At 38.0% G+C, this 15,440-nt stretch overlaps 1 protein-coding gene across 2 annotated transcripts; it reads left to right on the forward strand.

Moving 5' to 3' along the window:
• The first annotated feature begins 361 nt into the window (after window positions 1–361).
• On the forward strand, window positions 362–14,839 carry golga7bb (golgin A7 family, member Bb). 2 transcript variants are annotated; one of them, XM_026932491.3, is made up of 5 exons: window positions 369–609; window positions 5,808–5,933; window positions 7,120–7,272; window positions 9,608–9,709; window positions 11,526–14,839. In XM_026932491.3, the coding sequence occupies exons 1-5, from the start codon at window positions 598–600 to the stop codon at window positions 11,607–11,609; spliced, it is 477 nt and encodes a 158-aa protein (XP_026788292.1). In that variant the 5' UTR covers window positions 369–597; the 3' UTR covers window positions 11,610–14,839. The 2 variants fall into 2 exon arrangements, with proteins under 2 accessions (XP_026788298.1, XP_026788292.1); XM_026932497.3 differs by lacking the exons at window positions 9,608–9,709; window positions 11,526–14,839 and adding an exon at window positions 10,427–11,507 and having other exon boundaries at window positions 362–609.
• The last annotated feature ends 601 nt before the right edge of the window (window positions 14,840–15,440 follow it).

Consider the following 15,440-nt stretch of genomic DNA (forward strand, 5'->3'; position numbering starts at 1 on the left):
TAAAATAGCAATAACTTTGTCAATGTCCAAATATTTATGGTCCTGACTGTACACGTGAGTCGGTTTACTCAGCGCTGGTGAAAAAAACTTGAAAGTATCTGAATTATAAGTAGCTAAACAGCCTGGAATCAGATGTATGTGGTAATATTATTCCTTGTAACAGTGAGGTTTTTAGGAGATCACCTGCAGCTAATTAATTTCTTTATACAGTAAAAGCCGCAGTGTTCAGTGAACATTTGCTGTAAGGCCTGCTGGGCATAAACTATTACTGCAGGTGCTAATTCAACACACTCACTACAACAAAAAAAGGGGGGGGGGGGTTATACTATGGGGATATACGGTATATATGCTCTTTGTGTCTTGTGCCTTGTGTCTTTTCTACCAATTCTCCTACAGGAAACTGCTGTATATATTACCCTGAGGACCAAAAATAAACGTTGTTTTGTTCTTAGAATCCCCTTTCCTTGTCTGACACTATACACGGCGCGCGCGCGCACGCCGTCTTGATTTAACCCTGCGCGCGCGCGGGCTGACTCAATCCGCAGCTGATCCTCACGCGAGTCGAGCAGCTTTACTCTGACTCCGGCTCATGGCAACATGGCGACAGAGGTAAGATGCTGTTTATCACACAAACACACACACACACACGCTACACCTGTATGCTTCGCTTCTTTTCGTATTGGTATGTCCGTGAAAAACCTTAACGGTTGAACAGAAAGGTTTTCTGCTCTTTATTTTCTGTGAAGTTGCCCAAGGAAGCGTTTTTATAGCACTATGTTTCAGGTACACTGTAATCTATCAGAATCAGCAGTTTATCTTGTTGAACAGACACGGCTGACGTCATATATATATATACATATATATATATATATATATATATATATATATATATATATATATATATATATAATGAGGAACTGTTAGAGGTTTAACTGTCAGCACTGTGGACAGCGGTTTCATTGAGTGTGTGTTTAGTTTCTTCTACAGGAAGATCCAAACAGCGATAGGATTTTTAAACTCATGCTATCAAACTACAATCGAGCTTTCAGACAGAGTGCACCTGTTATTGTCTTGACTTTAATCACGTGACCGGAAGCACCGCTCTGGGGAGTCCTGTCTGAGCGCTCATCGTGATGTCATAGTGGTGAGCTTTTATATACTACGAGTAATAAGACGTGTAGCTACAGGACGAGAAAGTGACAAATATCCTGTAAAAATCAATAAGAAAAGAGTAAACTAAGTAAATAAGCTATCACATGACAATACTAACATGCATGGGAATTTAAATTCCTGTAATCTAATTCTTAGCCCTGTAGTCTAAATGTTTATTATTATTATTATTATTATTATTATTACGAAGTTAAAGGAATGTTACATTAGATTGAACATTAGATTGAAACACATGGTTGACAACTAACAAGTAAAGATTAAATTTAAAAAAATATTGTTTAACATACTAAACACACAGTCTGGGGGAAAAAAAAAGATGAAGGATTATCTTCCTTTTTCTGAAAAGCAAATTCGAGATCCATAATATTTGGGTATGTAGAGTCAGGGCATTACATTGTGAAGTACATCTCCAAAAATTTAATAATGTTTCATTTTTTGGTTAATAATAACCATTAAGGACTTTTTCAGTAACTCCATTTCTAATAAAAATAAGTTAAATTTTGGTATACATTTGACACACTTTTGTTTGTGAATACTGTATAGTACTTGCCATGCAGAATGTAGAAGTTCACAACATACTCCATCATCTTGCTTCTGTGTGTCTAACAAAGTTCATGGACATGACAACGAATGCACTTTCTGTACTGTAAATAAAGAAGACTTGGGTCTTCTGTTTTATAACTGTGATCTGTCTTCAAGATTTCGGTCTGATGTCAGTTCCTTCTTATTTGTAATCTAAATGTTATTGAGTAGCTGTTTCTACTCATACTATCATCACTCAACAAAGTGTTTATATTTAACCATCTGTATTAAGTTGTCTTTGGTATTATAAGGTTCTGTCTTGGTGAGGAGCTGTTCTGAGCTATGGTGCATAAAAGTTCTCAGGGCTTTGTGCAGGCCACACGAGATCTTCTTCTCCAACCTTGGCAAACCTTGTCTTCATGGAGCTTGCTTTGTGCACTGGGGCATTGTCATGTTGGAACAGGTTTGGGCCACTTAGTTCCAGTGAAAGGAAATCTAATTACTACAGCGTACAAATCCTATACAACCATGTGCTTCCAGCTTTTTTGGCAAAAGTTTGAGGAAGGCCCACATATAGGTGTGATGATGAGGTGTCTACATACTTTCGCCCATATATTGTATATGCTAGCTTATATTGCTGATGGCTGATTATACATCAACAGACATATTTTTATGTTCAATCATTCATTTTCTGTAACCACTTTATACTTTTCAGGAGTAACACTGGGCCCAAGGCAGGAGAATTCACCCCAGATGTGACACCAGTCCATTGGAAGGCACCATGCACACACATTCACACACCTAGGGGCAATTGGGGATTGCCAATCCACCTAATTCATGTTTTTGGACAGTGGGAGGAAACCAGATAACCAGGAGGAAATCCAAGCAAACACAGGGAGGAACTGTGAAACTCTGCACAGACAATAACCCAAACTCAGCATCGAAGCAGTGACTCTGGAGCTGTGAGGTGGCAAGGCTGCCCAATGCATCACCATGTAACCTATTTTTATGTTATATTTCTCAGTTTCCAGTATATATAGCTTCTAGCATGAATTTTAAGCATTTAAGAATGTGTGCAGAGCAGCATGGTGGCACAGTGGGTAGCATTGCCACCTCACAGCTCCAGGATCTCTGATTGAATCCTGAGCTCAGGTTACTGTCTGTGCAGAGTTTTGCATGTACTACTTGTGTATCCATGCGCTCCGGGTTCCCCCCACCTCCCAAACCATGCTGGAAGCTAAACTGCCCTAAGGCGTGAATGAGTGTGTGCGTGGTGCCCTGCAAGGCACTGGCACCCCAACCAGGCCCTATTCCCTGCCTCAAGCCCAGTGTTCCAGGAATAGACTCTGGATCTACTACAACCCTGACCCGGATAAACTGTCATAAACAATACTGTCACACTCTGCCTTTAGGCTTGTTATGGTCTTGTCATCCTACATTGTGTTCATGCCAATGCTGCCTTTATATCTCACACTCTGCAGTGCAGTATGTCGTTATCATGCATATTTCAGTGCATCATTTGTATGCGCCAAGTGTTTCCTCCTTTGGTCCACCGCATAATCTTGCATTCAGTGTGAAATGCTCTAAGTTGGTTCTAATTCTAGTTGTCTGTTCTTCCTTAACATTTCTGTTATAAAATCTCTTCTTGATAGACTACTGTCCATGTTTTTGGTATTCTTCTGCATCATCAGCTAATTAATTTTATATTAGTAAATAAGGCTGTAAGGCTGCATTACTCTGCATGTGGGGAATTTTGCATACTTTGAATTAGCTTAATGAGCAGTTATTGTCTGACTAAGTTCATTCACATGAAATAATAAGACTATTGAAGGCGGCCCAATAGTTACGTTTTAAAGGAGCAGAAAGTAGTGTACATACACAAACATGCACAAAGATGTATCTAGTAGTGGAAAAGATTCTTGCACCTGATGGATGGCAAAGATACATGACATGACATGCCAGTTAGGCATCAAACTGTTTCACTCCATTTTTTGGCACATAAAAAAAACCCTTTGATAAGACCATTGTTTATGCAAATCTAGGAGGCCATCACCATTAACCTGGTACACTACAGTATAGAAGGGAATGCTGACCATAGACACATCGCTTGAACGCATTTATCAGATATAGTTTAATGTCTCATACTCACATGATATAGCCACGATTTAAAAAATCGTGAGTAAAAGCAAAACTGTGTTTAAATGGCTACAAAATTGTAAGCTCGGCTTAAGGGTTCTTTCTCAAAGGGTGCTACTTCATATGGTTCTTCAAGGGCTTGTAATGGCTGCTCAGATGAGAATGCACAACTCAGAGGCATTTGCTTTCTCTGCATAACAAAACTTTTATGCATTGATAAATTCTAACAATTTCGCCTGAGCTATGTACTAACTGAAGTGATGCAAGGGGAAGAAGTCATAGAAACACACATACGGCACAATGCTAAGAAACAGAAAATGATGCATAACTATGTGAAAACCAATAACTAACAGATACAGCAGGAGGGGAACAAACGAATTAACATAAACATTTACTTCCACCCAGTTACCCACTGGGGAACCAACCAGGAAGTAAACACCAAATCTACAGTTTGTAGCATCAGTCAGCCCTGTTTAAATTCAGTCACTGCTACTCTTGGTCATATTCCTCCACAGAGATTCCTTAATATATTCGTAACATCCCTGACCAACATTTGCGCCTTCCAGAGTTTTAACGGAACAGTACTGAGTTGGCCGTTGTATTACGATTTCTGAGGCTTCTGTGGATTTAACATTACTGAGTGTAAATCCCAAAGAGTGATGGCAGCAACAGTTTTAAGTGAAGAATGTAATGTTAGTGCCATTTTACCCTCAGCTGGCTTGCCAGTCTGTGATTTGATGCTGAATGCTTGGTGAATGAGTGGTCTGCAAAACACATGAGAACATGAGCACACTTATAGCCAGGCCATTTGAACACCAGCCTCTCAAAGCCATCTAACCTGCAGAGCCACTTGTTTGTCCCAGATATCTTTACTGCAAAGCTTCTGACCAGTGTTTCAAAATTCAGCCTCAGGATGAAACTATAAAAAAACTATTCTACAGTATATCTCATTTGTAATAATATAATTCAGGGTTGGCATATAGAATATCCTCAGTTTAATTAAGTAAACATTATCTACAGACAGACTGCTCAACTATCTATAAGATAATTATACTTATGACCTCGTGGCTTTAGAAAATAAATTTTTGTTTTATGGTTGACTTAGTGTTTAATCTGATTTTGGCATCTATTAAAAAATCATTTCTTTATATGATCCATTAAGTTGATCTGGACTACAGACAGTACATGGAGAGAATTCATTTTGGCGAGCTCTCAGCTGACTCATTAAACAATTTCATAAAATTTCCGTAGGGCTGTGTGGGGATTTTTATAGCAGGGCTTCAGCAAGCCATTGAGCTCATTTCACTGGTAGTATTAACACTGCAACTAAGAACTTATGTGTAGCTAAAAGTGGTTCTCATCACAAGTTGAGCATATGGTGCTATGCAACCTTGTTTTATATTCTAACAATGAATATGCAACGGCTGTGCTTTGATCAAGAAAAGATCAAATTCAAGTTTGAAAATCTGTATTGAATCAATGATCATAAGTCTAATATATCAGCACCAGGGCACCAGATATACTAGTTACATCACATTAGTTTTTGTTTTATTCATTCTTTAGTACAGTTGAAAGCTCTAATATGTGCAACGTGGGATGCTTACTCTTGGGAATGAGAAATTCTAGACATAAAATTCAGACAGTTTATATCTAATTTATGGAACTATTCAAATCTGCCTGCAGCCACCACTGTTAGAATAATTCAGTGCTGTAATATTAGTTTTATGCTACATCCTGCTCTTTCTATAAGAAGGAAAGGGTAAATATTGTGTTGTGGTAAATGGACACTCAAATCAGTTATCTCCACACACCTACAGTATATGTGGTGCTTATCCTTTATCCAAACAGCTTTTAATACATACGCAGGTCTATAATGATACAAATGTGCTAATTTAAAAATTGCAGAGATATGAATCATGATTTATACTTTGTGTGTATACAGTATTTGCAATAAATGTGTATTTTTTTGTATGTTGTAGCTCCAAAACCTTCAGGATCTGAGGCATACTGCCTCACTAGCCACCAAGGTGTTCATTCAGAGGGACTACAGCGAGGGCACCGTTTGCAAGTTCCACACCAAACTTCCAGCAGAACTCAACAGCAGGGTGGGTGGATCATAGAGGTGACTATAAGCGTGATTGCCAGTTGCCAGTTGCAGAGTGCCAGTTGTGTCAAATATTTACAAATTTGCATGTAAAGTAAAGTTTACAAAAAATATTTTGAACATAAGTAAATTGTTCTTCAGCAACGCATGCACATTGTTAGATAAGAACTTAAAACATTAAAAAACAAAAACACTTAGAAAACTGGAATTTTGCCTGTCCGAGTCCACTATATCTGTTTTGAAATTATTACAATACTTCAAAAATCTCATTATTTTCTCGTTAATATTTGTGTATCCATTTAACAGGTTATGAACAATGCACACTGATATTGCAGTATTGTGCTATTGACTGACATGGTCAGTCAAGTCCTTAATGTCCACATGCCATTAGAATGGATGCTAGTTAAGCACATTTTGCATATTAGATAATTTTATGCTAAAAAAAAAAACCTTCAACCTTGTTACTATCAATTACTGTTAATCGACCCTGTTACAAGAGCAAAATGCAGCCAACACTGTAAAAATGAGATAGTTGCCTGAGATGGGTTAACATCTTTTTTGAATGGATAGATTTGTGCCTTCCATACATTTTAGGCAATGAGAGAAACATAAAGACCCATCTGACAGACATACCAGCAAGCGGTTAAAAAAGTTATCCATTTTTATATGAGAAACTTAAAGCCTTCAAGGAAGGATACTGTCTTTTAAATGTCTAATGGTATCTCAACTGTAGCAACTAAAGGAAAGATGAATGATATTTACAAGCTAGATGACTTTTACACATGTCAACACTGGGGTAAAATCACTGAAGCATTCATAAAATATGACAAAGATGATAAATTATCCACACACAGACAGAATTGCATAAAAGAGCTGCTCAGGAAGAGTTATAGTTACCAGTTTGTGTGAGCAAAAAATGGGTGTACCGTGTTTTTTAATGACCATTTTGGCATATGACCTCAGCAGACATTGTAAAATTGTACATGCTCAAGAGGTTGTGTCAGTGTGTATTTATTTATTTATTATTTGTTTATTTGTACTTTATTTCATATTAGAGTGCTTGGACTTGATTCCAACAGTAAAAGTGTCTATAAATTGTAAGCACAGATATTTTTGGAGTGCAGGAACCAGGATGGTGAGGCTTGAGGTGTAATTTTTCTTTACTAAGGAATTGGCTGTTTTTGCAGATTGAGCGGAACCTGTTTGAGGACACTGTGAAGACGCTTAATAACTACTACGCAGAGGCTGAGAAGATCAGCGGTCAGTCTTACCTGGAGGGTTGCTTGGCCTGTGTGTCAGCTTACATTATATTCCTCTGCATGGAGACACGATATGAGAAGGTATTGAGATGTTCTTCTTTTAACCCATTTACCCTGCAATCAGCAGTTACTATCTTTCTGCTCAAGTCCTTGCACATAGCCAGCTTTGATGAAAGAGAAACCTCAGTCATCCAAAGCTTGCAATGTTTTTGTAAAGATTGAATTCGGTTTTGACGTGTTACCTCATTCAGGTGTGACCACACATGTATTCAGAGGAGCAGACGGAAATTGTTTATGAATGCACGTCAAAAGATGTTCTGATGTTTGATGTATTCAGAGACGCCGTGCTTACAATTGCTTCCATTTACCTACGAATTCACATTGTGACTCTATGCTGAACTGCTTGCACCTGTTTGCCAGTGACTGCACCTGAATTTCTGAGTTCTGTGCTGTGACAGATTCTAAAAGGCACCTGATTAACCTGTTCAGTTATGCTTTACCTGCCCCTTATTCAGATGGAATAGAGATGAAATGAACAAAATGTTCCTACAAGCCCGGTTTCTTTTAATCCTCTTTCTTTTATCTCTTCTCTCTTGCTTAGAACTTTCAGAAGCAGTCTTGTTTATGTTTGTTCTGATTTTCACATCAGTTGAATCTCATTAACCTATGCAGAACATTGTTTAACAAACCCACTTTAGAAATAAACTATGATAAACTGCCACCCATGAAGAAAATTCTTGTTTGATGCCTCAGCTGACAGAAGGCCTCACGTGAATAGAGATGGAGGGATGGCACGTATGCCCAAAGCTACCCTGATAAGCATCGTCCTCATCAAAGACAAACAATTGGGCACATGTCAAGGAACTAGGAAAAAAGAATGAGTCATTTTAATGTATAAAAGAACAATTATGTTTAAGATCACTGATATCTGAGTTCTTTCTCCTAAACTTCAAGACTTAATAAAGGTATAGAGGGAGATTAATAGAAGCATTAAATTTGACCGCCTTTCCAGGGACACATGAGTAAAGCATAATGTCTCATTTTATACTGGCAAAAAAAAAAATCTTTAGTTGAAAGAAACTTTAGAACAGCAGAAGCAGATTTATGAGAAAACTGATCAGATCTTAATCTCATTTCAAGTACGATTTAATTATTTTTAAAAGTAAATAATGAAATTAGAATATTTTATTTCATCTGCATGAGGTGTTATTATAAAAAGTCTAATAAAATGACTGGCTAATAAATTCTATGGTATGCTTTAAAACAGTAGACTTTTCACACAGCAAATAATTTGACAAAGAAGCTTTATAAAAGTTAAAATTGGCAGTTTTTATAGAATTTGGTAATTATAACCGAAGAGTCCAGTGACATTAATTCTCTTAGTTGGAGGCTTTAGACAAAGCTCAGTACATCACTGTGCTCATTAAGAATCTGTAGTTGACAGACTGATATGCACATGGCAAAAAATTCCTTGAAACTAGCTGCTTTGCCATAAATCAGTACAGGTTTAGTTCATGTTCATTAAACTCATTAGACCAGTTTATGAAGTCTTTGCTCTGCATCTTCACAGAAGCACCTTGCTTTCTTTATTAGAGTGAAAAGTCACACCATATAGTTTCACCTTATTGCAGTGGGAAATCAAAGGGCATGCAGCTGATGCAATATTTGCTTGCAAAATCAAAAATTACATGCTAAGGCAGTCTAAATCAAGCCCTCATTAGGTTATATTCATCATTCATTCATTCATTCATTCATTCACCTTCAGTAACTCCTTTATCCTTTTCAGGGTGGATACAGAGCTTATCATGGTGCAAGGGTGTAAGGCAGGAGAATTCACCCCAAATGCTGATAAATGCCACCTGATAAATGCCAGTTTATCGCAGGGCGCTATGCACACACACACACACACACATTCACACCTATGGGTACATCTGCCCACCTGCATGTTTTTGGACAGTGGGTGGAAACCAGAGAACCCAGAGAAAACCCACTCAAACACAGGGAGAACATGCGAAACTCCACATAGACAAGCTCTTTTTAGGCTTTAGTGAGGTTTAAAATAGTGCTAACAATTTAGTGTGCAAATAAATGCTTACAGTTCCTCTTGGAAACATGCCTAAAATAGCTCTCCTAAAAGTTATATACTGGCATTTGCTGTAATCCAATTTTATCAGAGTTAAAAAAATATATATTATCTCACTCCTTAAGAGAATTATCTTTGATTATGTGATGAAGTGAAAAAAGGAGTACATAGTATGTAGTGTGTGTATGTAGTGTGTGAGCTCTCCAGAGCTCCATGGAAACCAGGCTGAAAGCCTCACATCTTCCAGGGAGATATTTTCCTCTAAAGGATCTCAGTTGTGTGATTTAGTTATCTCATTTATTATGTCCTTCCCTTGTCTCTGTCACTATGCAGGTCTTAAAAAAGATTTCCATGTATATTCAGGAGCAGAATGAGAACATCTATGCACCCCGAGGACTTCTTATCACTGACCCTATTGAGAGGGGCATGAGAGTGGTATCCTTTATATATATGGCTATCTCAGAGAAAGCAGAGAAAGACTTGATGCAAAACAGCTTCTGTGAGCCAGTAGACTGAGATGAAAATGATGTAATATGTACATTTGGTCGACTAAAGACAAGACATGCTGTTACATTTTGGATCATCAGCAGTGTTTTAACAGTGTAACCTGATAGGGTGAGCAGAGGAGAGTTTCAGGAATCTAGCCATGGTATAATGAATACCAGGAGCTCCTGAGAAATCTCCAAGATCTTTAGATCACATGATTACAAGATTTGATCTGTAAAGGTCTGCAAAAGATTTGCAAAAGATTTGATCTGTTCATCTATGACTACCCACAGGTTCTTGCTAGAATGAAATAAGCTGTCCTTGGTAAGAATCCAGGCTCAGATGCCTTTTGAGGCATGTTGAGATTTGTACTGAGACAATAATACTCCAGACAGAAGAAGTGAATAAATCAAACTTAATTAAATGTTATTAATGTTTGAAATTATTCAGATATTACACACCTATTTAGAAGTACATCAGCAAATAAAAAATGATACTAGGTCTGGATTTGCTCCTTTATCATATGATGTGCAAACCAGAGTCTTTCTACTTATGTGGCTTAGTTCTTGGACACATGTCTCCAGGTAAAGTTCTCTAACCAGAAAGTGCTAGTGGTCATCTAGAAACTTTCTTTGAAATTGTGTAATTTGGGGCTATTTTTGTTAGGAGATGACAGTCTCTCCAGTGGACCATCAAACATGCCTGGCAGTGCTGTCACTGTGTCTATCCTCGGTTCCAATGGTCTGGAGTAGGACTTTCCACGCTGACCACCAACAACTCATCACAGGGCTTTGAAACTTCAAACAGACACATTAGTACTGGCCTGCTATTGTAAAAGAGATCTTCACTTTTCAAGATTTTTTTTTCAGAAAGTTCAGTGTATCTAATAATTTCTAATTTATTTGAAACTGATTAAACATAGATATGATACAGTATTTTTATACCACAACACTGCTGAATTCTGGAATCTGATGGCATGTATACATTTTCTGAACCAGCAAGTTCTATCAGTATTAATGGCTGTAATCTAAATGACAGGGTTTAGGGTAAAGAGATGCGCTCTTTCTAATACCTTATCATTTCTATAGTAGCAGCTCATTCACAGGGACTTCAATGGCAGATGCTTCACATAAACTAACACTTGTTGACATAAAATCATTGATAAGGTTCTGTTAAAAGATCTTTATTTATGCAAGGAGTCTAAGGTGTGAGCACTTTGTAATGGTTAATAAGTTTTCAGGAGAGTCTTCAGGTTTCTCAGCAACTACTGCATTTTTTATTTTTTATTTTTTTGCCTTAGTATTTTCAAGAGAGTGAAAAAAGAGAGGCTGGTGAGGGAATGACTGTAAATGATACCAATAGCTTGTCTTACAAATGTTCCATAATATTAAATGTAATTATAAATGGTTAAAACATTGCTAAGACATGTTGCTAATCATTAAATTAAAAAATTATAATTGAAAGCAAATCACCAAAGTGGTGGTATAAGAGGAATAAAACTGTGTCAGGCCATGTCACAACACTACTCCTTGGATTTTTTTTTCCTATTACAGCAGACTCTGTTGAATTTTATTTCTTACTTATATTCAATCATTAGACAATGAGTGAAATGCCTGAATAACACATCTGTCCATAATTCGTATTAATCACCCAATGTAATGCAAATGATTAAAAGAATTTTATTGCATATCATGTGCATTCAGCATTTAGGACTGGTCATAGAATTCTGTATGTGCTGTTGTAACCCTTGACTGTGATGGTTCAGATAGAGATCTCTGTCTTTGAGGATCGCAGCTCCACCGGCTCCAGTTCCAGTGGCAGCTCCGCGTCTGGCAGCAGTGCTCGGTGACTGGAGGAGCAGCACCAGGGGTACGGGTACCGCGGGGCCAAAGGGATCGCCAAGATTCGCATGTTGAAACATGAGAGCACCAGATTCTGAATTAAGGGAATGTCAAAGCCACTTATTCCTCCACCCCTCTCTTTGCTATCACTTAATTCACACAACATGCACACAAACCCTCCCTCACTCCCATCCTTTCATCGTCTTCTGTGTTTCCATTAGCAACATACATGACCTCATGATACCATATACCATGTCCCACAAATGCTGAAATAGAGAGCAGGAGTCTACTTATATATTATAGGCAAAATATTTCTTTAAGTATCCCTGCTACATTCCTGTCTATTCCTGTCAATTGGGCATTGTTATGCATTTGGCAGCTGGGTTGAGTGCTGGATGATGTCCAAGCTCTCCTCATTCTCCTGTCTGGTCTTCTTTAAGAGGCACTGCCACAGTTCACTGCCATTGCTGATCCTGTGCAGTGCTTGAGGCTTCTGTTCACTTGGCCAACTCTGCCATTCACCTGTGGCTCAGTAGTTTGCTGTTCTGTGGTGTGGGCAGCGAGCCCAGGTGGATCAAGTTCTCCCTGCGTCTCAGCTCATTGGGTATGCAAGCGAGCTTTAGCCCATCGAGGACCTTTTGTATCCATGAGATGAAAGCTACTAGTAATTTTGGCTTGTCCGCTGAGCTGTGGTTGATGAATGTGTGTGTGTATGTTTGGACATCAGATAAGGTACATTTAGCTGATAAAATTCAGAGGAAGTTGAATCAGCAGCTGCTTAATATGAGCTCTCCAACAGAACAGCTGCCTCATGTGTAACGTATCTGTCTTGGTCAGTTTTGCACTAATGATAGCTCCAGGCTGAAACTCGCACAGCATCTTATGTATGTCTTTATGCATACTCAGCAGCTCAACCCTGAAAACAATCATAAAGGCATTGTGATTTACACATATTTACTTCCTGCGTAAAATATAATGAAATACGTCAAAGAGTCATAAAGGATTAAGATATGACTGCATTTGTTATTTAGGGGCATTGGGCTCTGTGAACACAACAAAAAAAAATTCAGAGTAAACAGAAGCCAGACATGGTATAAGGGATTTGTCATATGAACAACAGTTGTTTACTCAGATCATATTCAGAAGAGAAGCTGATAAGGCAAAGGTAACAGAACTTTGCATCAAAGATTTTATTCATCAGTCTTTTTTGATTTCTATTCGAATTCTCAATTCTGATGTATAGATCACCCACATGTATTATTATTAAAAAAGCATATGGATCCATTGGTCTGTCATAAGAATAACACAAAACAAGAATGATGTTCTTGAATGGCTATAGTATAAAGGATACTGACTGCTTTCCAAAGACAACACTGTCGACCGTCTGTAGTTTACAGAAGAGCACTAGTATGTTCCACATGAATATTGGAACAATATCCTGAAGATAAATGAGACAAATGTTTTAGGCACACATAAACAGCGTTGTTTTTGGAGATAAGAAAACCAACCTCAAATATAATTCCATCTGTAAGGCATAGCATTCAGTATCTTTGGTATCTCATGGCCTCCATTTCTAAAACAATGTACTAAAAACAAACAATGTTCTAAAAATGAACCATTGAATTCAAAGTTGTGTCAGGAGATCCTCGGCAGAATAGCTTAATGTCAAGGCATCTGTCTGTACTCTAAAGTTTGGTTCGTGCAAAATGGCAACAACTGTAACTATAGGAGTAAATGAACAATCAAATGGCTAAAACCCAATCACAGTGAAGTACTGTGAAGTAATCAAATATTACAGAAGCCATGGGCTTGAAGTTAATGCCTATAAAGGAGGGTCTGGTAGTTTCTAAATTTAAAGGATCACATATTTCCTGCATTAAATTAGCTGGTTGGTTAAACCATTTGAAGATAAGGCACTGTAACATGTGTTATTTGTTCAGTCAGTCCAAAATTAGTGTTTACAACTGGTGGCGTAACAGGTAGCATTGACATTTTAGAGCTCCATGGTCCCTGGTTCGATTCTGAGCTCAGGTTACTGACTGTGTGGAGTCTTTGTGCATGTTTTCCCGTGTACATTCGGGTTTCCTCCAGGTTCTCCACTTTATGCCCCTTCTCAAAAACATGTCACTGGCTGTGTTAAATTCCTCTTGGGTGTTAATGAATGTGCAGACTGATGTGTGTGATGCTTTGCGATTGACTGGCCTTCCAGGGAGTATCCCTGCCTTGCACCCAGTGTTCCCAGGATAGGCCTCCACCACCACCTTGACCAGGATAAAGTGGTTACTGAAGGTGAACTAATGAATGAATGTACAGTGAGGCTCCTCCTCTTGTTGGGAAGTGTAATTCTTTCTCTTTTGCTCCAAATGTAGCATTATCTGCCAGGGCCAATTTCAGACCGAAGTTGTGAAATATACATGTGCATTAAGTGAGCTGCACATAAAGTCACCTTGATGGAGTTATGCATGAAAAATCACAATGTCATCATATTTACCTCAGGACATTAAGTACGGGTTTCTTCACACATCACTTATATCACATATCTGTTGTTCATGCTTTCAGTTTCTCACCTGGATACCCTAAAGCCCATTCCACATTCCTTCCCTATTGTTTCTAGCCTTTTTTTTTTTAAACCAAGACTTCATGGTAACCCATTGCTCATCTCAGAGCTTGCCATTAGATGACTAGTGTTCTAGTGTGCACCCTTCTGTGCCTGCTGCTTTCATGTTTCATCACTATGGAGATACCCAACCTGGTGCTGAGCAACCGGTAGCCAGCGAGCCGGCTGTAAATACATGAGTTGCAATATAGGAGCATGAGATACTTTCTGTTGGACTAATTGTAATTTCAGTGACCAAGTGAAAACTGTGTGTTGTTTTATAGTTAAGAAAAGGTCTTCCTTGTGCTTGATCTAGAGAATTTAATTTTGTGTAGACATGTGAAAAGTGAGCGTATAATCATGGGTGTGTTTGTATATACAGTGCCCTCCTGAATTATTGGCACCCTTCATAAAATAAGGTTGTATAAAATGAACATTTCACACATTAATTACTTTCCACTCAAACAATAGGAGAAACTAGTTATTTTTTGTTCTAACAAAAAAATTCTCATTAGAACTACTACTTTTTGAAATAATAGTTTATTCTCTCAATAATATTTGTGCCAGAATTATTGACTCCCTTATGGAATATTTTAAATAAATGCAAACAAATTGTCTGTTTAAAAAAAAGGGGGGGGGGGGGGGGGGGGTCTGAGGTTGCACATATGTAAAACCCCTTTGTCTTATCTTACCATGGAAAAACTCAAAGAGCTTTCAGCACACAAGAGATAGATGGTTTTTGACCTGCACAAATAAGGTAATGGATATATAAATATATAAACATTTAAAAATACATTAAGCACATTTAGCGGCATAACAAAGATGTATACAGAATTTGCCAGGAGAATGGAGAATACACTCAGGAGACTGGTTAAGAAGGGGGAAAAGAACACTGTTTTAGAAATGCACAGTTGATCCGATTCTTGTGGTTGTCAAATTTCAAAATTAACTTTCATGAAAAACAAGCCATTTAGAAGTGTTGTAAGAAATAACCCACTCCAGATTTTCTCATAAAATGCACCAGGAGTCTTCAGAACTATACACTCAGGTGGTTCAGGGGCTCTGGTGAACAATACATAATGAATTCTGCTATGAATATTTTTAACCCAAAACACAGTTAGCTCTTCCAGGAGGTTCAGACTTGGCCATAGATAGAGCTTTCAACAAGATGATGAGCCAAACAAACTTCCAAATGAACAGAGAAATCGTTAAAGAACACAATCAATGTTTTGCAACAACCATC

This window comes from Pangasianodon hypophthalmus, chromosome 3 (assembly GCF_027358585.1).
Source record: "Pangasianodon hypophthalmus isolate fPanHyp1 chromosome 3, fPanHyp1.pri, whole genome shotgun sequence".
NCBI lineage: Eukaryota > Metazoa > Chordata > Actinopteri > Siluriformes > Pangasiidae > Pangasianodon > Pangasianodon hypophthalmus.